Source organism: Macaca fascicularis, chromosome 6 (assembly GCF_037993035.2).
Source record: "Macaca fascicularis isolate 582-1 chromosome 6, T2T-MFA8v1.1".
NCBI classification, from domain to species: Eukaryota; Metazoa; Chordata; class Mammalia; order Primates; family Cercopithecidae; genus Macaca; species Macaca fascicularis.
Genome location: NC_088380.1, coordinates 158735095 through 158762176, shown reverse-complemented (window position 1 = coordinate 158762176; position 27082 = coordinate 158735095). Strand labels below are relative to the sequence as shown.

At 42.1% G+C, this 27082-nt stretch overlaps 2 protein-coding genes and 1 long non-coding RNA gene across 4 annotated transcripts in view; 1 reads left to right on the top strand and 2 right to left on the bottom strand.

Moving 5' to 3' along the window:
* LOC141407091 (uncharacterized) overlaps positions 1-27082 on the bottom strand; it is a 105364-nt gene that overhangs the window by 12024 nt on the left and 66258 nt on the right. Inside the window, exons 4-5 of the long non-coding RNA XR_012414299.1 lie at positions 5419-5461; positions 2609-2662 (exon numbers count right to left, since the gene is read on the bottom strand). This is a non-coding gene — a long non-coding RNA (uncharacterized lncRNA). The remainder of the gene's footprint in view (positions 1-2608; positions 2663-5418; positions 5462-27082) is intronic.
* Positions 1-27082, top strand: part of GLRA1 (glycine receptor alpha 1) — a 102897-nt gene that overhangs the window by 15714 nt on the left and 60101 nt on the right. For both annotated transcript variants that reach the window (XM_005558329.5, XM_005558328.5), the window contains exons 2-3: positions 17692-17819; positions 23335-23402. In XM_005558329.5, the coding sequence (XP_005558386.1) occupies positions 17692-17819; positions 23335-23402 (196 nt within the window). The remainder of the gene's footprint in view (positions 1-17691; positions 17820-23334; positions 23403-27082) is intronic.
* LOC102119761 (histone H2B type 1-K-like) lies at positions 9872-10742 on the bottom strand. Its single transcript, XM_005558327.4, has one exon. The coding sequence runs from the start codon at positions 10679-10681 to the stop codon at positions 10301-10303; it is 381 nt and encodes a 126-aa protein (XP_005558384.3). The 5' UTR covers positions 10682-10742; the 3' UTR covers positions 9872-10300.

Genomic DNA, 27082 nt, shown 5'->3' with positions numbered 1-27082 from the left:
TGCCTTTGGTTAAAAAGTGGACACATTCAGGAGGCAGAGCACAGCTGAGATCAGGTCACCCTTTGTGTAATTTGCCAAGTCTTTGAGCTATGTTCATAATTTTCTTTTCTCTCCTTATTTATTAGAATGACATCTGTGACTCTCAACCCTTCTCCTTAAGGACAGAAATCCCTCTAAATAATAATATTTATAATTAATAATACTAGCAGATATGAATAACATGTATTTAGAACCTACTATATGCCAGAAACTTTTCAAAAAACTTGATATGTATTAACTATTTCATCTTTATAGCAACACTATGAGGAAAGTACGATGATCATCCTCAGTTTGTAGATGAAGGGACTAAAGCAGTGACCTTACCAACCTAGGAACCCTTTAGGGCACCTTGGCAATTCAAGTTCAAAGTCTTCATACGGAGACAGTGGACAAACCCCTCCAAAGACGTGGCAGGGTAGGATGGAGAAAGTAGATAGAGACGCTGAGGAGGAAAATTGAGGGGCTCACCCCAAATCACAGCCACGATGGAAAGAACTTGACAACACACTTCTCTTTCAATTCTTCTACCCAAAGTCCTGATTTTCTTTCCATTTAACATTATGGGATTAAGAAGAAACAAAAGAGAAGAAAGAGTATTGAGCAAGATATAAAATGAACAATTAAAAAATAAAACAAGAAAGGGGAGAGAAATGTGGAGATAAGCAGAGTAATAAAGAGGGAAGAGCGCTCAACTCAGGTCTACTCTGGGTTCCACCAAGGACTCATTCTGTGAATCTCTTTCTCTCTTGGAAATGCATTCTTCTCATCTGTAAAATGAATTAGTACACTGTACTAGAGGACTTCTAAGATCGCTCTCAACTCCATTATCCCAGGATTCAGAAACAAATGAAGGAAAACGAAGAAGGTAGAGAAACCAGAAGGGAAAAAGAATGCAGGAGGGAAGAAGCAAAGGTTAAGGAGGAATGATGACAGGAGGAGGAAACAAGAGAGAGAAAGGAAGACATTTTCCAAAGCAGTTGGAATCTGCTTATCTTGTTGAAAGAAAAGGAAGGATCATCACATCACGAATTCCAACAATAAAAGCTTTCTCTTCATGCAACTAACTCCATGTTTCTTGCTGGTGGGACCCATGGTTGATGTTGGTAGGAGTCTAGACTGATGTCTACAGAATAGGAGCCTGAGTAGATACCTGGGAGGAGGCAGGATGCTGCCTTGTTCTCAAAGCCCAGGAAGGAAGGCTGCTGAGAGAGCCCTCAGAAGGGCGGCCCTTCCTCCTCTTCCTCACCTCTTCCTCCTTTTCCTCATCTACCTCTTCCTCCTCCAGGTCAGATAATGGACAACAATTATTAGCATATTCCCAGGCTCTGGGAAAGTCCTGGGGAAACGACTAGTGAATGTGCCCAAGGGAGCCGCAACTGCAACATTACAGCATTGTGCCTGCTAGAAAGAATCCTGGGAATCATCAAAAGGAGAAAATCCCAGGCAAGAAAGAGACCTTGCAAGGTCATCTTCTCCATCTCTTGCCTCTGAGCATCCCTTCCCTAATTGCCCAGGGGCTGCAATCCAAACCAAAAGATATAGCACAGAATAACACTCAGTCCTATCAGCTAATCTTTTCACAACTGTCTGAGCCATCCCAGGCCTTGCGACCTTTGTAGACAAAGACAGTGCCTCCAATTGATTGAACTCTAATGCACATGGCACAGTGCTGGGCATATAGTGGGCTCCTCGAACCCATCTGATATTTGATCCACAGGGTGACATGGTTTATTAGCTGTGTGGTTCTAATCTTTCCCCCAATAATGTCTATTCTATTGCTTAACATTTCAGTCTAAACATTCTTCCTTTTGTTTATTCCACTGCTCATGTTTTAAAGTCCAACCTGTCATTTGCCTAAGGGGACAGAAATTACCATGTACCTGCCACTGCAGAAATGAAGTAAAATACTCACCCAGGAGGTGACCTTTCCAAGTCTAAAATTTTTCCCAATGAAGAAGTGAGTAGGCAGTGTCACCAAATAAATGAGAGCCACAGATATAAATAGAAAGATTATAGATAATTTTTCACTTAATATATAAAGAGCAACTTCTGTATACCAGCTTCTTGGCTAAACAATTTATCTATAATTTTTTTGTAAGTCTTCTAAAATTAGGCCATATTCTCAGTTTATAGATGAAGAAACAGGCTCAGAGAAGTTAAGCAACTTTCAAGAACATCCAAGTAAGTAATAAAGTCACAGTTCCAGCCCACTCCTCAGCTGTCATCCTTACAGCATGCTACTGAGCAGAAGTTCAGCCTCTCCTTGAATACTTCCAGTGACAAGAAACTCATTATCTACTTAGGCAGCTTCTTCCATTATTGGGTGGCTCTAATGGTCTAAATATTCTTTCCTCACATGTATCAGGCAGCCACTTTGCTCTTTAAAATCCGACAGGCCTTCCCTAGTCACTTGGAACAAGTCAGTGGGCTGTAGAAGGTACTCAAACTGTAGAATTAGAAAGACCTGGCTCCATTCCTACCATTCCATCTATTAACCACATTAACTGTCAAGTCACTTCTGCCTCTGTGCCTGTTACTTCATCTGTACAATAGGAACACAAATACGTACCTCGTGTAGTGTTTTGGAGAAGAAAAAATAAATACTATTTGCAAAGCTAGATGTCTGGAAAATAAAAATACTCAAATCATTATTTTATTAAGTTGGGTCCCTCTTCTCCTAACAGCCCAACCGACCAATCCCTTCTGCCTAAGTCTTCTCTGAGCCAAACACCCACAGAGTCTTTAATTATTCCTTACAGGTCAATTTCAAGTTTGTTTACCAGCCCAATTGTTCCCTTTTGGACCTGCTCCAGCCTGTTAATGTCCCTCTTAAAATGCAGGACCTACAACTGAATATAATAAATTAGTCAAGATGTGAAGTATAGCCCACATCCGGTATTTCCTGCATTCCTGACTCAGTCTTCAGATTTTTCTGAAGCTCTTAAGAATTATTAGGTTAAACTTAGGTTGGCATAAGATTTTAGTGCAGATTATTTGAACCTTATTTTTCTTTGTAATAATTGCTAACATACTCAGTAGTTCCTCTGTGCCTGGCACTGCAATTCTCACTTGATACATATTTTCTTGCTTCGCCCAACAATTCTAGAAAGTATCCCTATTATTACCTTTATTTAACTGATAAGGAAACAAATTTGAAAGTGTTAAATGATCACACAGCTAATAAATCAGAACCAGCTAATAAATGGCAGAATCAGATTTGAGTCCACCATGCTATCCTACCCCCCATTTCGAGCATTTAGGGAATGCTTACAAAATGTAAGTACTTTGAGGGATTAAAAAAAAAATGAATATGACACAGGCAGAAGACATATGCAGGGCAATTTAACAGAAAAGGAAATGCAAAGCACGAAGCGATGTTGGGCTTCTGAACAATCTGTTACTAAGAGCTCTTTCTCCCCTCCAGCACGTTCCAATGTCTACAATTTCATGGGCAATGTGAGTCAGTGGAGAAAAAGGGAAAAAGTGGAAGCAGTCACCTCTCTTCTTTTCAACTTTTACTTACTCGCCGTTGCCTTCAGCCCTTGCCCCTAGCACACTGCCTTATGAAGAATTAATTTTCAATGAGAGCCAAGTTGCTGGTCCTGGGGGATGGGGAGGGGCTCCTTCACTCTGCTACAGCCTTTCTGTCTCAGAAATATTTCTAGCTTTGACTCAGCAATTTTGCTTCTAGGACATGAACAGAGGTTTGTGACCAAGGGGGTTTTTCCAGCATAATTTATGATAGCTAAAAATTGAAAATAATATAAATGCCTATCAACTGTGGGAGAGCAAAATGAATACTAATTTTAAATGACTGCATATGCCAGCCACACACTGGCATATGCACTCATTTAAAATTGTGTTTCTAAAGGTTTAATAGCAATAGAAAATGCTCATTTAGAATCTTCAGTCAAAAAATAAAAGAGGAAACAACACTGATTATAATCTGTAGAGGAAAAAAATCCTGGAAGAAATTTAGCAATATGTCAACAGTAGATATCTAGATAATGCGATTCCCAGGTGGGTTTTCATTTTTTTCCTTGAACCCCATTGTGTTTTTCCAATGTGCATTTTTTGCTTTAATCATCAGAGGAATTTTTTTTTTTTTTTTTTTAAGAATTGAAAGAATCTGGTCTGAGGGTAACCAGCCAACTTGTGAAAAATAGTTTTTGCCACTGGACAGTTTCCATATGTGCAGCAGCAATTACTACTCTGTTACCGTCGGCTCATCTTAGTCCTATTGATTGAAATGCCAAAGTAATGCTATTAATTTACTACATAACAGATAAATTACTAAGAGCATAGTAGAACTACCTGAGATTGCTGTGGTACTCTTCTAGGGTCAGAGTGGGTGGCCCTTCTAGATTCCAATATAAAGCACAAAAAGCTTCTGGAAGTTCATATATTCATCCCCCATCACATAGCCTAGATCCACCAACTCTCTTTGAAGCCATAAAAATTGTATTGAACATGTACACTGTGCCATGCACCAAAGTAAGCACTGTAAAAAAAATGCTTATTCCTTACAAAAACCTTATGAGCAACAACTACTATCACCCTCATTTTACAGATGCAGAAACAAAGATTTAGACAGAATAAGGAACTTGCCCAAGGTCACACAGCTAGTAAAAGCCAGAGCCTGGATTTGATGCCAGAGTCTATGTGCTTAGCCCTGGAGCATGCCGTTTCAGCCAGAAAACAAGTTCTTATGCTTTCTTCCACATTATTTTAAATAGTAATTTAAAAGTTAGAACAGGAGCTATCTACACGCTATGGATGAGGAAGCTGAAGGTTACATGTAATAAAGGACTTGCCCAAGATCATACAAGGAAGAATTGCAACAGGTAGAATTCTGCAAACCAGAATCTCTGACTCCACATCCACAGCTTGTTGCATTTCCAAGGTTGCTTCTCTTTGCCTCTGAGACATGCAACAAGTGGCAGAAGGCAGTGGGACTCAGGACCCCATTTGGTCCCCCTGTGCGTTAGAAAGAGGTGACCTGCTGGAGGATCTTGAAGGTACAGGGTAAAAAGGACAGAAATCCCAAGAAGAGAAGAAAACCTCAGCAAGGACCCTAGAGCTCCTTTATCCTGAAAGGGTAAAGGGGCATTGGCCACAAAGCCTTGTCGTTTCTTCGTCATCCATCACTCTTCCTTCCACCTCATTAAGTCCCACAGGGTGTCAATGATACTTTTCCTGAATTCTCCTAAGTGAATATTCCTTCTAGAAGGTTATACTAAACCACAGAAGAGTAGAAACTTAAAATCATGCATATTTGAATTGAGTGAGCTGTTTTAGCAGATTTGAACAGCAGCTCCAAAACCTATGCCAAAATTTCACCTCGATTAGATTTATGTATCAGCTCTGCCACTAACTCACCTTGATTAAGTCTATCAATCTCCCCAAGTCTCAGTTTTCTCATCTGAAAAATAGAAAAGGAAATGTTTGATGCTTCATAAAGTTGTTGGGAAGATTAGAACACCCGTATGGAACAGTTCTTAACTTGTGGATGGCACCTAGAAAGTATTTGGTCATTGGTAGTAGCCTTTGCTATTCTCAGTTAATCTCTGAGTCAGTTTTCTTATCTATAAAAAGGAGATGATAGTCTTGCAGGGGTATAATATACATTTATTAATTTATAGCAGGTGATCAGTGAATGTCTTTTTTAATGCACAGGATGACCAGGTCTCATAATTCTATGACTCTGCTACTCACTTCTTGCCCAAGACTTTGGAACCTGCTGAGTGAAACAAAGAAGTTTCACCCCGCTGAGCAAAGCTGCAGCTCTGACTCTGTCTTAATGGATTCAGGGGAATCAACAAAGGCTATTTAGAGAGCATTATTAGAGCCCTGGAGCGTCCCTAAAACTCTGTATTTACATGCAAATACCCACTTCAGCTAAACCCTATCAACTCACAGTTAAGTGTTCACTTTCTGAAGACCAGTCACTCCATTTATTAAAGGCGGCTTCAGGTTTTAATCCAAATTGCCCTTTCTACAATTTAAAATCATTTCTTCCTCAGTGCCTAGTAAGGATTGTTTATTTTCTGAACATCCTCCTTTGAATCATAGTCTTTGGATGCTTGAAGACCACACACATCCAAGCTCCACTCCTATGAAACCTCTGTTTTCTCTGGGATAAATACTACAGTTTTGCTGATGCATTTCCTATGGGTTCATTGCAACTTGGCTTTTTTTTTCCACTATGAGTTTGAACTAGTATAGACTTGGAAGGGAAAAGTGGTATGGTTTTTTCTAAAGGCCCTGGATATTAAAGCACTTATTTGTTCTCACATAAGTTTTCCTCTACTAGTTTGAGAGCCCCTGGAAAGCAACGGCTATTGCACATTCATCACTGATATAGTTAAGAGAGAAGTCTGTAAGGTCAGGTGAACCTGGATAAATTATTTAATCTCTATGGACCTCACTTTTCTCATCAGAAAAACAGAGGTAATTATACCCCAACTCAAAGGGTTATTTTGGGGATTAAGTATTGCAAATAAAGCTTTTGGTGTAATGCCTAGTACAGTACTTTATAGCCACTCAATTAGGGCTGGCTGTTATTATCTTATTTGCAACCTCCTCTAACACCTAGTACAATCTCTGACAATATAATAGGCACTTCCTAATTATTTTAAGTAAATAAGTAAATGAAATAATAAACTAATGTGATCTAAAATGAGATTATCAGTACCTAAAAGTACCTAATGAATAAAGTTGACTAACCTGAGAAATGAGAGTTTATTTCCACAGCATCTGTAAAAGTACTGTGGCCTTCTGCCATTCAAACACCTGCAGTTGGTAAAGGCAGGTACTATTTTCAAGATGAGTGAACTGAGAAAAAGGCAAAACAAAAGGCAAGTTGACTACAGATCAAGTGTGATAGAAATGATGTAATAAACAGTCGAGAAGGTTTTTCCATATCATGACTGGTTCTGGGGAATGGCCAAGGAGTCAAGCAGAGGATAACCCAGACCAGACCTGGAGCCCTCCAGTTATGTTATGGTTCTACCATCTGAGACTGAGCAGGCCTCCTACCTCTCAATTGAGCCTCGCTGTCATCACCTGGACATGGAGATGCTGTCACAGGGCAGATGTGAGGATCAAATGTAGTGATGTATTTAGAAGTGCCATAAAAACTGAAAGTGTTACATGTGTGCAAGTGATTATCAATTACATTGTTCCCAACCCATACTTTCCAATTCCCAGAGCTCTAAAATTCCTAGTTTTAATTCCAGAGTTATGAGGAAACAGTTATATCATGAACCAGAGAGGCTCCTCAGAGGGACTCTGCAAATCACTATCACTCGGAAGAGTCAATATATTATAGTGATTAATACCATGGGCTTCAGAGACCTGTTGTCTCATGGGGCTACCATTTACAAACTGCATAACCTCAGGTAAATTTTCTGAAAATGAAAGTGTCAGCTTCCTCATCTGTAAAATGGGGATAATGATGTCATCTTCATGGTATTGAGAAGAGATTAAATACAGTGAAATATGTGAAGTATCAATGAATGATAGCCATTACTGTCATTAGCTAATATCATGTCTTCATCTGTTTTTATCCTGTTGCTATGTCTCCTCATTATCTATACTCCCAGGCCTTTGCAACCTCAAATGACCAATGCCTGCTTATTAATGCAATCTTTTTTCCTAAAACTTTCTGTCCAGAAGCCTGGGCTCCATTCTGTACAAAGGCACATTTCTCCAGTGAGATTTATCTGATTTAAAAAAAGGCTGCATTGAAGGTAATGAGAGCCATTTGCTCTTCTGTCCAACTTGTGGGATGCATGCTGATTATGTAGGGCCTGCTAAGAGCTTTCCCTCAGTCAGAGTAAACCCAAAAGGCCTGTTCTTCCACACTCAAGCCTCTGAAGAATCCCCCTGGATTCTTCACACTGTAACTCATCTGAGGGCCACTTGATGCCCCCAGGCTTAAGCCAAGCATTCTTTCACCATAGGACCAGACTGCAGAATAACACTGAAAGTCAGAGGCACGGGAAAATTTTTCCGAGTAAGACACATAGACACAGTTGGGGCAAAGTGAGATGGTTGTGGTAGAATTATAAATAGGGACATAAGGAAGCAGGAATGTAGGGTTTATGTGTAAACATAGGTTTGACCTAGGCCAGTGGTCCAAGACATTTCGTGTGAATACCACTGAAAGAAATGACTTTTTCTCTTATTTTTCTGCCTTGTATTTTCCCTGAGGACATTAAATATTTTCCCAAGGGGCTGACTAAGAGTATCAGGGCCAGAGTTTAGAACTCTTTGGACTCCAGTCAAATCCTATCACTGATGCCAAATAATGCTGCACAGCTAAATTAAGCTTCCTCTGGAATTTCAGGTATAGATCATCCATTTAACAAATATTTATTGAGCTCTGACTGTGTGCCAGGCTCTTCATGAAAACCATGTTTATTGAGAGCCTGAAGAGACATTTGTGAAAATCATGATTTCAGGGTTTTGTCTATATAACACCTTGATGGCCCCAATTCTGAGAAAAAAGAAGGTTACAGAGCTGAAAGTTTGGCTTGAACCAGAAAAGACCAGGGCTGTCCTGACTCCAGGCTTCACACATGCGCATAGAGTAAGGAAGATGAGAAAAAAGAAAACGTCAATGTAATGTAAGCAAATACAGTGTGGAATGCCAGAGCTGGAGAGATCAAGTCACAAGCCACAAAATTGATTAAGCCTCACTTTTCTCACCTGTAAAATGGGGACAGGCATCCCTGCCTCTGTTTGGAGGCTGTTTGGAGGATTAAACGGGATAAAATATGTAATGTGCAATTCAGAGTCCACATTAGGAATAGCAGATGCTCAATTAATGTCATTTCTTGCCACCAAACAAGAAAAACAAGAAACTTTTTGAAAATAAAGTGGGATGCTGTAAGAGGTAAAGAGACCCCCTCATCAGGTGAATAGATTTGATAATCTACAGGAAATCCCACCCTATAGACCAGGCTGAGGGATTTAGGATGTTGTAGCAGGGCCAGGACCAGAGTGAAGCAGGTGAGGCACAAAATTTAAGGAGGTGCTCACTCTCTGGTTCCTGCAAGTGCAGGATTGGCACTTATGCAACCCTGGGATGGAGTGCCTCCTTAAATTTTGCTAGGTACCTCATTCACCTTTCTCTAGGTGGCCCTACTTTGTGGGGATACATACGATAAGGCAGGAGAGTTAGTGGATGGAAGGCTATCCAGAGGAAAACATGGAAACTGATGCTACATAGTATATGGGATCCCTAGAGGACCAGACTTCCTCAGGTGCAGAGGCAGAACCAGATGAGATTTTAAGGTTTAGTCCAGCTCCAAGAATCCAGGATTTTACATTGCTACAATAAGAAAATCATATGCAAATACATGTGCTTCTTATTCAGATAAGGGTTCCCTATAGGGGGCAGTAATAACTGTGGGAGGTAGGGCAGGAAGAGGGAGAGGTGTCTTGTTCCCTAAGACCCTGAGGTGAATTGGGCTCAGGGCATGCCAACTGTGACATTCTGTTCCCAGGGGTGCTTAGCAGATCATGAAGTGACAGTAATAAAATGTCAAGCACTCCCTGGCCAGCCTAAGCCCCTTACTGCAATCAAATAAAATCAGAATTGCACAGCTGGCTGGGGGAAGCCAGATGCTGACCTGATGATCCAACTCAGGCAAAGCTGAGGGTGACCAGCAGGGCCCAGGCTGTACGACAAGCCCCAAGTCCCTTGGGATCAGAGCCAGGGATAGGAAACTGGCTCAGCCTAGAAAGCCAAGGGTGCCAGCCCAGCTCAGCCCCACCTCTTCCCAGAAGACCAGGACACCCACCCACCCCTCCTCACCATCCACTATTTCTTTTTCTTTTTTTTTTTTTTTAAGAGAAAAGGCATACAAATTTATTAAGGTACAGGGCTGGGGACCACAGAATAACTACCTCAACCCCTCAGTGGGGTACAGAAGCTTATGTACCCTTTCTCAGAGGCAAAAGAGGAGATGGGTAATGTAGACAATTTTTTGAGGAACAGTAAATGATTATCAGGGAGAAGGAATGCACCAAGGAGAAAGAAATTAACTTGTAAATGATTCTCTTTGGAATCTGAATGAGATCAAGAGGCCAGCTTTATCTTGTGGGAAAGTTCATCTAGGTATAGTTGCATTCTTCAGTCTTCTTTTCTGCATGCAGTAGATAATGAGGTAACCGAAGGCAATTGTGCTTCTTTTGGTAAGAAGCTTTCTTGGTCATATCAGGAAATTCCAGAGAAAGTCCCTCCTTGGCAGGTTTACTTAGCGCTGGTGTACTTGGTGACGGCCTTGGTGCCCTCCGACACCGCGTGCTTGGCCAACTCCCCGAGCAGCAGCAGGCGCACGGCCGTCTGGATCTCCCTGGAGGTGATGGTCGAGCGCTTGTTGTAATGCGCCAGACGGGAAGCCTCACCCGCAATGCGCTCAAAGATGTCGTTGACGAAGGAGTTCATGATTCCCATGGCCTTAGAGGTGATGCCGGTGTCGGGGTGGACCTGCTTCAGCACCTTGTACACGTACACGGAGTAGCTCTCCTTGCGGCTGCGCTTGCGCTTCTTGCCGTCTTTCTTCTGGGCCTTAGTCACTGCCTTCTTCGAGCCCTTCTTGGGCGCAGGAGCGGACTTCGCTGGCTCCGGCATGTTGAGGGCGAACTACGAGTCGAGGCGGACTAACAGCAGATCGAGAAAACGGGAAGTAATCACTATTTCTTTTTCATTTAGAAAAAGACAGCCCACAGGCAATGGGGCAAGAGAAAGCTTTCTCCCCTGAATACACAATTTGAAAATGGCAAACGTTGGGTCTTTCTAAAAGCACACAGAGGCTACAATTAATAAAACTCAGACGAATTCTCTAATTAATCCCTGCCTTACCCCCAAATACTGCCTTCCACCACTAAGCCACCATAGCAGTCCAATTATGCCACCTAAGCAGAGTGGCAACCTCTTATAATTTCTTAAGTACCTAAACTATTCTATCTACTGGACAACAAATAATTAGAGGGCAAAGGCCAGTCAAATCGAATTTTTAATTACTACTACCTGCCAGGCACTGAACAAGACAGAGCCTACCCGCAAGTGTTTCATCTTCATTTCTCATCATTTCCCATTCTCTTCTCTCCCTCCCTCCTTCATACACACACTAAACTCTTCTTTCAGTTCTCCAAGTTGTCTCTCACTTCTAAACTACACATGCTGTTCCTTCTACCCCAAACACTCTTCCTCCTGTATTTTTCCAGGCCAACTCCATACCTAACCTTCAAGTTTTACTTAAAACGTCATTTTCTCCACAAAGCCTCTTGGAGACTTCTCATCCTCTCACCAAGTGTAGTTGGGTACCTGTCCACTGTGCTTACTGAATTCCTCAATTATAGTGCTGACCGTGCCTCAAACTCCTTCATTTTCACAGTGTCCTCTTCCTCTTCCACCTCCCACCTCCCTGTCCTCAATCTGCACCTCCAAGTTCCTCCTCCAGCTGTATGGGTCCTTCCCTTGGTTGCTCTCAGCCTCTTAGTCCCTCTTCTGCCCCTTTTCCATCCTGACCTCCTGGACTTCTCTGCTCATGGTGAACTGGAGAGAGGGAATCGACTAGGGGGATCCCCTCTGCTAACCCAGAGTGGTTCTTGGGGGTGTGGTACCATGTAAAATGTAGCTGAAATTGTTTCTCCCCAGTTTTACTGTCAACCCTAGCTCATTTGTAATTCAGATTGACAGTTTTACATTGATTCCCTATTTCCAATTGATGCTGCAACTGAAGAATGAGAATCTGAACATTCATCTGGCCTTTCTTCCAAGTAAACCTTGAGAAACAGATTGACCCTTTGGAGAAAAAAGTCTTGAGACTAGGTGAGGAAGAACCAAGATACAAAATCCCATTCCTCCAAAGAAGTCCAGACAAATCTGGATTCCCAGACCAGGTGTATGGAAAAAAAAAAAAGAAGGAATATTATAGACCCATAAAATGATGACTGAGGGATGGAAGGGCTCTTAGAGATCATCTTAATTTCATTGTATAACTGGGGAAACTGAAAGCCAACAAGGGAAGTGACTCACTGAAGGTCACACAGCCCCCAACTTCATTACATCACCCTGCCTCCAACCCCTCTGTTGAACTCTACTCCTGGAGCTTTGCATGGTCTCTGTCATTAGGAGTAACATCCGAGGTCCTTTAAGTACCAAAGTCTCTTAGTGTGACAAATCCCCTGACCAGAAGGTGGTGGAAAGTCTAGTGCATGCTCTAATCCCCACATAAATCCATAAACATCCATCTATTTGTATACATAACATACCTAATACATCATACCTAGAAACCTGCTCACATCACACAAACTCACCTACATCCATAGACACACAAAAAGAAACTAAAATATATTTGTTCCTCATCCTGTCCATCAAAACTAGCTCTTCAGGATGTAAGGATCTTCAGATTATTAAGCAGGAGTGTCTAAATAGTCCTAGAATACCCTATGAATTTTCAAAGCAACACCAGATTGCTTTCAGTATTTTTCATTTCTGTGTATAATAGTCTAATGTTTTGTATAGTCAGTGCATCTATCGTAATAAGCCTTCTCAGTAAGGAATAGAAAACTTGGTCTCAGAAGACCTCACTGTCTTTCTGAAATTTACCATTAATCAAATCCGCCTAAACTGAGTCTGATTCACCCACCATATTTTAGTAATCCCTGAAAAAAACTGCATCATTTCCAAATACTGTCATAAGGTCAGAAAATTTTAACAATTGAGTGTTTTATTTCTCAGATTCATTCCCAGCTCTTCTGTCCAGCAGCTCATGGTCTATAAGCAAATGCTTAAGTTAACTGGGAATGGTGGTACTAAAAGAGCTCCCCAGTGCATATTTACTCTACACAGATGCACAGCACATCAGATTCACTGGGGTGGAGAGGGGGAGTTTTGAATAATCCTGTGCAAATTGTGCTATCTAAATATAGACAGAAATGTACAAGGATTATCAAGTGGAGGGAGGCATAGCTACTTTGGCATTAATATGGAGCCTTTGTATTTGGAAAAGAGTTGAGAATTTTTGGCCTAGGGCACAGTGAGGGAGGAGGAGGATTTGAAGTGATTGACACAATAACAATAAATCATTATTGAACCAATTCTCTTCCAATCGTTCTTATTATCTCCAGAAGTCTCGTTAGGTGTTAATATGCCTCTAACGCCTGTCCTACACTTGCTGCACTTCCTTTGTAACTTAGAGGAGGCCTTGGGCTCAGAACATTGGCAAGCAGCAGATCACTAGAATTGTAAACTCTTCTCTTTTTGTCTTGTTGTCATTGTATTTGCTATTATGGTTCTCTTCCATTATGGCAAGTAATATTAGTTTTCTATTTGTGAGTAGTGAAATATAGTTTCCTTTTAAGTAAGTTTAAGCTTGAAAGAAGTGAGGCAATTTAATGAAAATAATTAAGTGAATGATAGAGGTAGTAAACAAACAGGGCAAAAATTATGAAAGTGCTAACAGGAAACAGCTGGTAAACAATATATGGGAGAGGCTGGACTAGAGATTCTCAGAATATGCTATTGTGAATCACTCGACAAAACAGAGGATCACTGGGTAGTTCACAACGATTTCCTCTCCATTTTTCAGTGTGGCAAATTCAGAGCAGTGTATATACAGATTGCTAGAATTCAGACACATGTTTTGACTTGCTTGGATATAACAGGGCAGAACAAGCTTCAGAAACAAATCATAATAATAGCATGACTATCATGATTTTATACTCTTCACAATTTACGAAGGACTTTCCCTTACGTTGTAGCATTTGGATAAGTCAACACTTGAAAATGTAAGTTCTAATTCCTTCTGTCTTTGAAGTGCTGTGTGACCCGAGGCCAGTAACTTAACCTCCCCCCAGGGGAGTCTTCATTCCCTCCACTTCGGCTCAGTGCCAAGGTTTTAAGTGAGCCAGTGGCTGGGTGACCAGACTGCAAATACCTTATTCCAGACATGCAAGTTAGAATAACCAGAAGACTCTTCAGCTTTGGGGAGGATTCTGGTATTAAATGGCATGTTATGGCAATAGCAAATGGTATGGGATAATTTGGGGCAAATTCATTCTCCCACTTTACTGCCTAATAGGATTGAGGCTTATGAGAGAGACCTAAGGGCCAAGAGATCACTTGTGCTCCAGGAACTGCTGGAAGGGAGTACTACGTTCCCAAATCTTATTATCAGAGAGGAGGGGTTGGAGAGAGTAAGGGAGCTTATGAAAGCTTCATAACTGCCACTTCTAGAGAGGTTCTGGAAGTGAATTATAACAGCAGAAAAGTCATAAATCACTAATTGCATGCCTGTGGTCCCCTCTGCCCACACCAGAGGCACACAGCAGCCATGAGTCCAGTGCTGAATGGACTGTGGCCCCAACTGTGGGCCATGGGAAGCATCTGGGGGGGCTTTCCAGCCATGTGGGCTCCATGGTGCAGCTGAAAGCACTGTGAGACAAGGAGCAGCCCCAGACCCGCTCTGAACTGCTTCAAACACACACACACACACACACACACACACACACCATGCCACAAAGAGAAAAACAATGTTTCGAGCGCTTGCTGTGTTCTAAGAACAGTCCTAGGTATTTTTAACTATGCTACCTCAGTTATTCCTCATGCAAAACTCATTTGACAGGTAAGAAAACTAAAGCTCCTCAGACAGGTTAAGTAACTTTCCCAAGGTAGCACAGCTAATAAATGACTAAAACAGGATGAATTCCAAATCATCTGTTCTTTTCACTCTCTTGCATTATTCTATATTATGTTTCACAGTACATTTCAAAAACAAACACATGCAATATGCACATCACAGACATACATCTACAGAAGCATTTTACACATTCACAGCCTGTATCCCATGTATATATACAGCTCATATACAGACACCTCACATATACACACAAAAAATGCCCATACTAAATGTGATACTTGACATACATACACATGAACACAGAAATTCACATTTTGCAGATATCTATGTGACCCAATTCACTATGCATCTGCAAACACCACCATGCACACTCTAGTCTCCACATACATCCATACACATCCATCCATCTGTATACATAACACGTCTATACAGTCATACCTAGAAACCTGCCCACATCACACAAACTCACCTACATCCATAGACACACACAAAGAAACTAAAGCGCATTTGTTCCTTACCTGTCCATCAAAATTAGCTCCCCAGGATATGAGTAAGGATCTTCAGATTATTAAGCAAGAGTAAGAGTGTCTAGAGAGTCCTAGAATACCCTCTGAATCTTCAAAGCAATGCCAGATTGCTTTCAGTATTTTCCATTACTGTGTATAATAGTCTAATTATTTTAAAATTGTTAATCCATGTATAAATATTTATGAACACTTTTTACTAGCCAGGATATTTGATTAATTAAAGTAGCACATTATTCATTCATTCATTCACTGTGCAATTACTGAGCACCAATTAAGTATGAGACACCATGGTAGACACAGTGGGGAATGAAAGAACAAACAAACAAATAATAAATAAAACCACCATGACTCCTGCTCTTAAAACACAAACACAGATAACTACATCAGCACCTGGTGAGTGAGTTTATGGGTGTTGAGGGGGTGGAGGAGCAAGGAGACAAGACGGCTCTGAGGCTTCTAATCATAGAGAGCGGAAGTATATTGATGTCATCTGGGGAAACTGATTTAAAGGAGCAAGTCTGGGAAGGAAGCTGTAGAGTTCAGTTTAGGAGATGAATTTGAGACACTGGCAGAACATTGAGATAAATGTGTCCCACAGGTGTTTTCAAATTAGGAAGGGGGTTTTAAAGAAGAGGCCAGGGTGGTGACAGATTTGAGAGCCATCCATTATTAACTGATTGCTTAAACAGTTACAACTGATGAGACCAGAAAAGAAGCCGAGAGGAAGAACAAGACAGGTTGGGTACAAATCCTTGGGGAACGTTATGCACTGCTTGGCTAGGTGACAGAAGCTTCCACCTTACACACACACACACACACACACACATTCATATCTCTATGCATTTCCTCCAACATCCCAGTCCCACAAGCACATGTCAGTGCTGCTCATGGCTCCTAACTATCTCCTGGATATAATTTCACTACTAGGAAAGCTCAGTTGCCCAAAGCAACCCAAATTAGTGTTCTTCAACCTTTGAGACTCCAACATTGACTCTTATTGAAATCTATATGCTTTAAGAGTTTAGTATGGCAATTCTTCAAGGATCTAGAACCAGAAATACCATTTGACCCAGCAATACATTACTGGGTATACATACCCCAAAGGATTATAAATCATTCTACTACAAAGACACATGCACATGTATGTTTACTGCAGCACTATTTACAATAGCAAAGACTTGGAACCAACCCAAATGTCCATCAATGATAGACTGGATAAAGAAAATGTGGCACATATACCCCATGGAATACTATGCAGACATAAAAAAGAATGAGTTCATGTCCTTTGCAGGGACATGGATGAAGCTGGAAACCATCATTCTCAGCAAACTAACACAGGAACAGAAAACCAAACACTGCATGTTCTCACTCATAAGTGGGAGTTGAACAATGAGAACACATGGGCACAGGGAAGGGAACATCACACACCAGGGCCTGTAGGGTGGTGGAGGGCAAGGGAAGGGAGAGCATTAGGACAAATACCTAATGCAAGAGGGGCTTAAAACCTAGATGACAGGTTGATAGGTGCAGCAAACCACCATGGCAAATGTATACCTATGTAACAAACCTGCACATTCTGCACATGTATCCCAGAACTTAAAATTAAATAAATAAATAAAGAGTTTGGCAGAGGGAGGGTCACGTTCTTAATACATGAGTAATTCATACTGTGGTATGAATGGGGCCCTAAAGCCACTTTGTTGAATGGGTGTGGGGTGGGAGAGGGGTGACAGAAACAGTGTGATGCATCCCCACAGTCTGATTTCTAATCACCTAACTCTCGATACAGTGAAGTAGGCTACTACCGATTTACTCTGGGTCCTACATCAGTCCCTTCTGCTAACTGGGCCTCAATTTCCCAAGTGAGATTTTCTGAAGTATATGTTTCTTGAGACAGTGATCCCATAAGTACAAGCACATAAGCTTGTCAAAGCTTCTGAGGAGACTTGAGGTAAAAATGCCTGATAAAATTTGTGTTCCAGAATGCATCTGACTTTGCAACTTTTTAAAAAATTGGTGACTCTGATTCTGAAAATAAACCTTGAGGAAACGGTAAATTATTTGATCTCTAACATCCTTTCTGTCTGTGTGTCTCCATGGACCTATGAGAGTGCAGTTGCCCAACACAGGGTTAGGTCTACCAAAAGACTCACCCTCCACTCTTCTCTCCCAGGGACACCCAGCTGCCAAGTGTGGTTACTCAAAATCCCAGAGATGAAGCCCTAAAAATGTCAGTGACTTCTCAGCATCAATCAGACACTTGGCTGCCTGCCAGGATACCATGCTGGCTGATATTTGGGCTGGGTAAACAATTTAACTGGGGCCTTACCTCATTAAGGACCCATATTACCCATTTCTCCAGCTAAGAACACTCTTGTGGTTCTACAGAGGTTGGACAAGGCTGGGATCTGATCACAGTGTGAGAAAGAGCCATCATTAACCTTTTGCTTTCCTCTCTTCCTCCTTAGCCTTGCTGCTTCTAAGGAGGCTGAAGCTGCTCGCTCCGCACCCAAGCCTATGTCACCCTCGGATTTCCTGGATAAGTTAATGGGGAGAACCTCCGGATATGACGCCAGGATCAGGCCCAATTTTAAAGGTAGAGAAAACATTCCTTCCAGACCCACAGGGAAATGCTTTCCCACATTAAAGCAGCAAGCTGCATGGTATTGCACGCAGATAGTAAATACACAGTGTGAATCTCATGACTCTTTCCTCTACCCAAGGCAGATATTCTTAATCAATTCAGTCTTTTCTCCCGCCAAGCCCAGACAAAGCCTCAGAGGACTCAATTTAACAGCACCTCTGGTTTCCAGGAGTCCAAAAGTGAATTAAAAACTATCTGCTACCTCTTGTATAATGGGAAGAAGGATAAACATGGAACGTGGAGAAATGGGTTCAAGTTTGGGCTCGAGTTTATTCTCTGAGCTTAGATGATGAGTCTCTCCCTTTCTTTGGGCATCAGTTTCTTCATCTGCGCAGTGATGGGCTTGGTTACTTCGGCAGCTTTTAAACATACGCTTCCCGGAGCTTTCAGGCTTCCATCAGGTGCCCCCAAAGGAGAAGCAGAGGGCATGATGAGCAAGCCCACGCTGCTCCTCCCCAAGCAGCTCCACTTTTATTTTCAATAATGGGGTCCCAACTAAAATTCTTCAGCTGAAAGTTTCCCATGGGCTAACAAATAATTTTGAAAAATTTTAGTCTAAATCAGAGTCATAATTTCAAATGCCTACCAGGGTTGATAACTTAAATCAGTGAGGCAAACCAAGAGTAAGACAATAGGGAGTGGTAGAGACTATGAATAAATAGAGGTACAGGCTCCTCTACAGGGGCAGCCTCTCCTTAGCCCCAGTCTCTAGTTGCCCTGCAGAAATGTAGGCCCCATGTTGCCAGAACATCAAGTATTCCAAGAAGAGCCAGATACTGAGATCTCTGTGAGACTACCTAATTCCTAAAACATGTAAATTCAAATAAAACATGTTTGTGACCCACATATGCCCTATGGGTTGCCAGTTCACAAACTCCACTCCAGATGATCTGAAAAGGTTCTTTTACCTCTCACAATCCTATGGGAACTTAGTGTCTATAACCAAGAGACTAGTTCCCTTTGTTTACTGATGCCTCAGGAGGTTGCAGCCATCTCAAACTGCCAAGCAGAACCCTGCAGGTGCAGTCTTAAGGACCTCCTTGGCAGCCTATGCACTCTGACCTTCCTCCCAGCACCCTAGCAAAAATCTTATTCCAAGGACCTGCAGCCAGCCTCCTAGACAAGCCTTGATTTCAGGTGCCCTTCCTCACTGTTCCTTTAGCTCACGTTCAAGACTAAACAAGGCATGTGACAGGTGGTAACAGCTTCCTAATATTTGCTCACTTTGCCCCCTGCTCTCAGTCCCCTTCTCAGAGTGCTTGCTCCGCACAACTCTGCAAATAGAAAATGTTCTGGGAGATGCACCCAGGTCTCTGTTTGGGCCCACTCTCCCCCGTTTACCTCAAGGCTCCTTCACTCCCCCTGCACCTTGTTCCTGAGGCCATAGCTTCCAGCATTGTTAGCATAACCCCAAGGACAGGTAAGTCAAGAACAACGTTGCTGCCCCCAGCACACTCAGCTCAAGCCTTCACCAGGGTCACAATCTCTGATACCTAGAGGGGCAAGACAACTATAGTATATGAATGAAGCGGGGTGGAGACAAGAAAATAAAACCAGAAAACATAGGGCTTATCTAAGGGTAGCCACTTCTCAGCTCTTGTTGATAGCTGTCAGGCAGGAATGCAGACCCTGTACAGCCAGGCCTTCCAATACAAGACTTGAGTCTGAGGTTTTATCTGAAATCTTGCAAATTGACAACTAAGTCGTCTCTTTTAAAAACCTTGTCGGCCAAATCAAACACTTCCAAGAACTGGTTAGGGCCCTTGACAACCAGGTTGCATCCTCTGTCCCTCGCTGCTTTTAGGAATTCTAGTCCACCACGCCCCCTGGTGGGCTCTCTCAGAACTCCATCCTATGTAGAGGCGCCATGGTCTTGCTCTGAAAGAGGAACTCATTCAACTGTTGAATGTGGGTGCATCCAGAGCTTATGTATTATTCTTTGTGCATACCACTGTACTTGACACATAGAAAAGCCCCAGTAAACCTTCATAAAGGAATGAATAAATAAATAAATGAGCCCACAAATATGCTAGGGCTTAGAGTAGTTAAGTGAATTTTTCAAGTCATGCTGTCAAAACCAGAGACTTGAACCCAGTTACTCTAACTTAATTCTTTTTCTAATAATAGTGATTTATTTATTTATTTGTTCATTTATTTATTTACTTACTTAGAAGTGGACATTTTTAAGAAATAAAATTTTATCCTGACCACTGAATCAAGGCCCTTCCAACCTTCCCACTCTGAGAACCTTACTCAGAACACTTGGGCCCAATATCTACAGAACCAGTTCATCTTTTAGGCACCTCCCAACCCTGCACTAGCCTTCACTCCCTCAACCCCCACCTGACTGAGAATGAGGTGCAGCTTCCTGGAGCCCCACCGCAGGAGCTAAGAAGTTTTCTCTGCCCTCCTTTGTGCTGAGGCCTGAAGAATTGCCAAGAGGATTTTCTGCCCCTGAGCCCTTTGATGCCTTTCCTGCTTCCACCGACACAAATCAGATTCCCCAAAACCCCATACAAACCATAGAACTCCTGAAAAGGCCATTGAGGATCAGGGCCCCTATGACTCCAACATGATAGAAAGAGGTCGGTATCGTTTAAAAACTCTACGGAGGGATCCATCACGCAGCAGCTGCCTTAAGTGCTAGAAATTTTCCCTGCTCCTGACCCTCGTGAAAACACAGGTAGCCAGGAATACCAAGCACACTCTGCAGAGTACAATGGCAAAGACACTGTGAGGTGGAAGTAAAGGGCACTAAAACAGCATTCCAGTCCTCCCTCTACTTACCTGACAGGCATGACCCCAAATGAGACACTTACTGTATCTCAGCCTCTGTTTCTGCATCTGTAAAATGATCCAGCAGGACTATGCCATTCCAGCTCTGTTACTCTGTGTCTTCTTTATGACTTTGTGTATTATAATGGCTCCTAGGATCAGGGGCACAGCCCAATGCAAATACATACCAAAAAAAAGCAAAATTAAACTTTAATATTTAATGAAATATATACATTATCCTGCTGCCAAAGGCAGCTGAATTGTAATTTTCTCAAGGATAATTTAATTTCAGATTTATTTCAATGAACCACACCTCCCCATAGGATCCTTTTGGCTGGCGCCCTCTCACACACATAAATCAGAAACTAATTTATAATTGGAGTCACAGTGCCAGACACTTGCAGGGACTGGATGGGAACTCTGTGCACATCATTTCAAGGCATAGGCAGTAACTCCTTGGGGTATCTTAATGGCATGAGGCAACAACAACCAAAAAAACCTGGGTCTGAGTCTAAATGAAGGAGAAAAATCCTGACCATTCAGGTTTTTTCCACCTGACCTTTGTTTAGGTGGAAGTGACAAGGAGGCAGACTTCCACTCAGCACAAGGAAAAAAATTTTTGCAGACAGAGCTATCCAACTATGGAAAGGGCTGCTCAAGAAAAAATGAGTTCCCCACTGCTGGAAGTATTCAGGCGCTCAGCCTTGAATGGGTAGCTGGTCTACAGCAGTGGTCCCCAAACCTGGCTGTACATGAGACTCACCCAGGTAGCTCTCTGAACACTAGACTCTTGGGCTAACCTCAGAGATTTGGTTTCACCTAGTATGGGGTTGGGCCAAAGAATCTGTAGTTTAACAGGTTCCCAGATGATTCTACTGCAGATAAACCTGTCTGCACTTCAGTTTGAGGAGAAATTGATGAGGTGACCTTTAAGAAACCTTCCAGCCCTAAAATCTTACAACCCTGAAATGCAAATGGATAGCTTCCATAAAGGAATTCCACATCACTGAAGCTGAGACTGACTGCCTAGATCAAGAGCTACTCTCTCTCCAGATTGATGAGGAAATTGAGGCCCAGGACAGAGAAAAGGCATTGCCAAGCTCAACCAACCAGTGAGTGCTGGAGTTATGTCCAAAACCCAGAGATACTGATAATCCCTTGAAGGAAAAACCTAGATTCTCATCCCAAGACTGAGTCCCCTCCTATATGCCAAGACTTCTGATCCTAGCTTAATTTGAGCAAAATGCTTAGGCTACTTTTTCAAGAGGGACAGAATGCAATGGGTTCCAGAGGGCATAAGGACATATCTACTTTCTTCTTTCCACAATGAGAAAACTTTGGTTCAAGTCCTGGTTCTACCACTTGTTAGTTGAATGAGCCTAGGTGAGTTACTAAAATTCTTGGTGCTACCTTTGTCAAGTAGGAACAAGAATTCTGCCCTGCCTACCTCAGTAACTCATAGGAATCAAGAAAGTAGATCTGAAAAGAAAATCACAAATTGCAAATTACAATCTTCATGTGAAGGGCTGTGACCATTTATCCAAGTCCTATTCACCTTCAAAGTCATCTCCAGGTCATCACCTTTCTGAGGTCTTTCCTGCCTCATTCTCCAGAACTTCTCTTGCCTGGACTCCTGCTGCTTTTACCACTCTTACCCATAGTCTCACATTTTTCTTTGGTTATTTTATGTCAGCCCTTTTTGTCAGCTTATTTGGAAACCCCTTGCTGAAAATTCTGGACTCTGCCACTGTCTGTGTCATCGGGACCATGCCCCTTCCTTCCTCTAAACCTGTTTCCTGCAGAATAGCCATTAAGATGAGCACCCTTGGAGTTAGACAAATCTGAACTCAAACTCTGACTCACCCATTTACTAGTTATGTAGCCATGAACAAATAACCTCTCTGAGCCTCTGTTTTCTCTTCTGTAAAATGAAGGTAATAACCATACCTTCTCCTGGAGTTGCTGAAAGGATGAAATGAAATGATGTTAATAATACTCTCAGCACAGCAGTAACCCCCCTAATGTTTAGTAAATGGCAACTGCTATAATTAATAGTATAAAGTGAAGAGATTGGGCTTCAGTGAGACAACATTTCCTCTAGCAATGAGATAGCAAAGCAGTAAATAAGCCTGCATTTCTTTCCTACGCTTTGCAGTAGGATTCAGAAGACTTGCTCGGAAAGTATTTAACAAAGTCTGTGGACTTCCCCGGAGGTTCCTTCTGAATTCCTCAGCTGGTAATTCCCATCAATGCCTTTCAGACAATCATTCTTGGTTCATAAGTTCAAGGCAAGGAGCTTGCTGTTCCTTGTAATTCCCAAGATGGCCTCCAAATGTTGTAGCCATAAATATATTTCAGCCACTAATTTGTGGCTGAAAGGCAGCCGATGGGACTTGGGGAAGGAATTTCAACCATATGGCGGATGATGAATTATCCTGTGTTAATGAAAGTACATTTCAGCTCAGCCTCTGGTGTTCTGTACCTGGTGCTCACTTGGGGACCAGGAAATCTGGCATAGAGATGTTAAATGGTAGCTGGGAATCCCAGGTGTTTGGGGGTGGGGTGGAGAGTAAGCAAGGATCTCCTCCACCAAAGGCGATCCATTCCAGAAGTCAGTGTTCTGGGAATGAGTCCTACCCTGTGGGTTCTTCCATGGCCATGGGGTTAAGCAGGAATCTCTCTTGATTGGCAGGTCCCCCAGTGAACGTGAGCTGCAACATTTTCATCAACAGCTTTGGTTCCATTGCTGAGACAACCATGGTGAGTAGTCAAAACACAAGCTGTTAGTTCCTGCTGGGGATATCTCTCCATGAAATACTTATCCTCTGCATTGGTCTCCATCAAGGAAGTGGGGAATCAGCTGGGTTTTTTTCAAGTCTCCAGTGGTATACCATGAGGCTCAGATGTTTTTACTGTCACATTAAACGTTTTGAATGAATACATAACATCTGAAAATTGCCAAAGAGCTAGCAGGGTAAGCACCTGCCAAACGCCCAGGATTACAAGAACAAAATTACACAAGTCAAATTTTTAGAGTAAAAGAAAATGTGAAGACCTGTTTTTAAGTTTAACATTCAACTGCAGAATGGCAGAAGACTGCTGGTTATAGAAGCTGAAGTGGGTATATTGGGTTAATTGTACATTTCCTCTACTGTTGAATATGTTTAAAACTTTTCACAGTAAAAAAGTTTAAAATAAATCCATTACACTAGAAGAAATGCCTAGGAAAAAAATACCAAAATTGTGACAGTGATTATCTCTGAATTATAAACTTATGAATAATTTTTATTTTCTTCCTACAGTATTTATATATTTTTCAAATGTCTGCAAGGGGTGAATATTAAATTAGTAATTATGAATAAGTATAATGGTATTTTTAAACTTTTCTCAGACTTTTTTGCTTTTTCAACAGAAAAGTCAATTGTATTTATGTTAAGGAAGTGATCTAGCTTGTGAAAAAAAATAATCAGGGCAGCCTAAAGTTAACTCTAACCTATCAATTTCTGGACATCCACCCGCCCCTAATCTAGTTCAGGCTTCCATCGTGGCTTGCTTACATGACTGCAAAGGGTTCTCGCTGGCTTCCAACTTGCCCCCTTCCAGTCTACCTTTTCCCATACTAGCCTTTCCAAAACACAAATCTAACCACTCCACTGCCCCGATTTAAATCCTTCCTATGGCTCCCCCATCACCCTCAGTGTTAAACCCAAATTCTTTTGCAAAGTTGAGGAAGCTCCCTGTGAATAACCCTGCTTCATCTCCTCCCTCTCCCGCTGCATCCTCTAGCTGCACCGATTGCTTACAGCTCTCTAGCCAGGTTGTCCCTCACTCCCTGCTTTACAGGCTTCTGGTGATTGCTGCTAGGCCACTGCCCAAAGCACCCACTCCAGCCTCCTTTCCCTTGCCAATTCCTATTCTCCTTTAAGACTCAGCTTAGAATTATTTCCACAGAAAGCCTCCCCATTCTAACATGCACGTCATGTGTGTGAGTTCACGTGTGCTCTTCACCCAAGGCTGGCATGGGTCCCTTCTGTCCATTCTCATGACACATTTTACAGTTTCCACAATAGCACTTGCCACTTACAATTACCACTGTACCAACCTGCTTATGTGTCCCTCCTGTCACTCTACTGTAAGTTATATGGGGGCTGGTTTCTTGTCTCATTTCCTGTGGGAACCTCAGCAGCTAGCACAGTGATTGAATAACAGATACTCAACAGTTTTTTTTAAATAAATAAACCAAATCAATTATATTGCTTATCAATTAAAACCAGTATTTGGTTCTAACCCTTTATGGGGATTACATCCAACCTTTCAGTCCCAGACTGGCAAAAATCACTGAGTTCAAGATGAGGTGGCAAATGGTCTAGAAGCTGTCCTTTTGCAAACAGGCCTGTCTTGATATGGTCAAGAAGATCATGCCCACATTCAAAGGACAACTGGTGAAACTCCCTAAAGTAACAGGCCTCTTATCTCCAAATGGAGATGGTTCCACTTGTTAGCTAGGAACAAACATGGGTGCTTTTCACTGGATATCCAGGTCAAATAAATAGCCACTTTTTTTCCACCTTTGAATGGATATCTTACAAGCACTCTTAATGAACCCCTCTGCTTTTCCTCCCCTCCTCCAAGATCAGAAGCATGTTGACATTTGTATTAATCATAATATGTACAGTAAATGTTGACACTTCCACTCTTTTTCCTCAATGGTAAATGGTTATCAAGCCAAGTCAGGGAGTGGACCACCTGGTTCTGTAAAGGACCTGGTTATTTGAGGACAAGTGCACATATCTGCACTCATTTCCCAATAATGACCAAACACAGACCTAATTCCTTCAAACAGATTCCTAAAAAAGAAAGATATAGCCTTACTTCCTGTGGTGACTAAAAGCCCAGCTCTGGAGTCACATACACTGAGCTCACTCTGTCTGCGAGGAGCTTATTTGCTTCACGTCTTTAAGCCTCAGTTTCTTCATCTGTAAAATCCCAATGGTAATTAACATACTGATATCATTAAGTTATTATGTGTAGTGTGTAGAGAAAAATTGTTTTGTTTTGTTTTGTTTTGTTTTGAGACAGAGTTTCACCCTGTTGCCCAGGCTGGAGTGCAGTGGTACGATCTCGGCTCACTGCAACCTCCGCCTCCCGGGTTCAAGCAATTCTTGTGCCTCAGCCTCCCAAGTAGCTAGGATTACAGACATGCACCACCAGGCCCAGCTAATTTTTGTATTTTTAATAGAGATGGAGTTTTGCCATGTCATCCAGGCTGGTCTCGAACTCCTGGCCTCATGTGATCCACCCACCTCGGCCTCCCAAAGTGTTGGGATTGCAGATGTGAGCCACCATTCCCAGCCTAGAAAAATGGTTATCATTGTATATGCTTTGTAAAGGCTCACGAAACATTTTTGATGATGGTGATGATGATGGAGACTCTGGACACTGCAGTCCCAACATTATCATTGATGATTTCCTGTGTAATCTTGAACAATCCTTAGACTTCTCTGAGCCTTGGTTTCTTCCTCCTCTCCTCTCCACCCCCACCCCCACAACCCTCACCCCCCATTTCCCACCCCACGTCTTCTGACTGCCTTTCCAGACTTCACTTCTGCTGCATTTTGCTTTCTACAGAAACAGTGTAGCAGAGTAATTAGACACAGTCTTCAATGCCCAGACAAAATTTGAGGCTCAGCTCTGTGATCTTGGCCAAGGTATTTTAAAGTTGGCTTTCTCATCTGTTAAAAATAGGGATGCCGGTAGCATCCACCTTATGGCCTGCTGTGAGTATTAAGAGATAAAGCATGGAAAGTGCGAAGCACAGTGCCTGACACAAAGTACACATGCAATGAGCCAGCTATTGTTACATGCCATTTATCATTTTCAGCACATTTTCACTTTCACACTTTCACGTGATTCCTTCACCAAATATGTAGTCTTACAACCACTCTGTAAAGTAGGCATGCTATGTTCCCCATTTTACAACTGAGGAAATGGAGATCTGTACAGATCCTATCACAAAGCTACTTAGTGACTGTGCAAGGATTAAGATCCAGTTCTCATAACCTATAGATAAGTGTTTGTGCCGTGCCACACTGCTGTAACTCCAAAGAGCACCAACTAAAGAAACTGGAGTACCAGGACCTACAAAGTACACGTAAGCAACAGTCTAAGTGCATCAAAAGTGGAAACCCAACCCAATATCATGCCATGCCCCGCTCCCCTTAAGAGAAAATAGTAAGTAATGATAATGGAGATAATCAACAAAGGACCCTAGAGGAGATGGTCCTCTGGAGTAGAAATAATCTTCTGACAGGAAATGAAGGATCAGTTATGATGTGCTGCCTTGAAGGTAGACCATAAATGACACAGTTTTCTCCCTATTTATTACAGTTAAACCAAAGTAGGGCAGAGGGTGCTATTTCCAAGCTTGCACATTTCATAAT

What these genes read in the sequence shown, in the direction of transcription:
- LOC102119761 (XM_005558327.4), bottom strand. Translation starts at nt 10,681, where the DNA reads ATGCCGGAGCCAGCGAAGTCCGCTCCTGCGCCCAAGAAGGGCTCGAAG.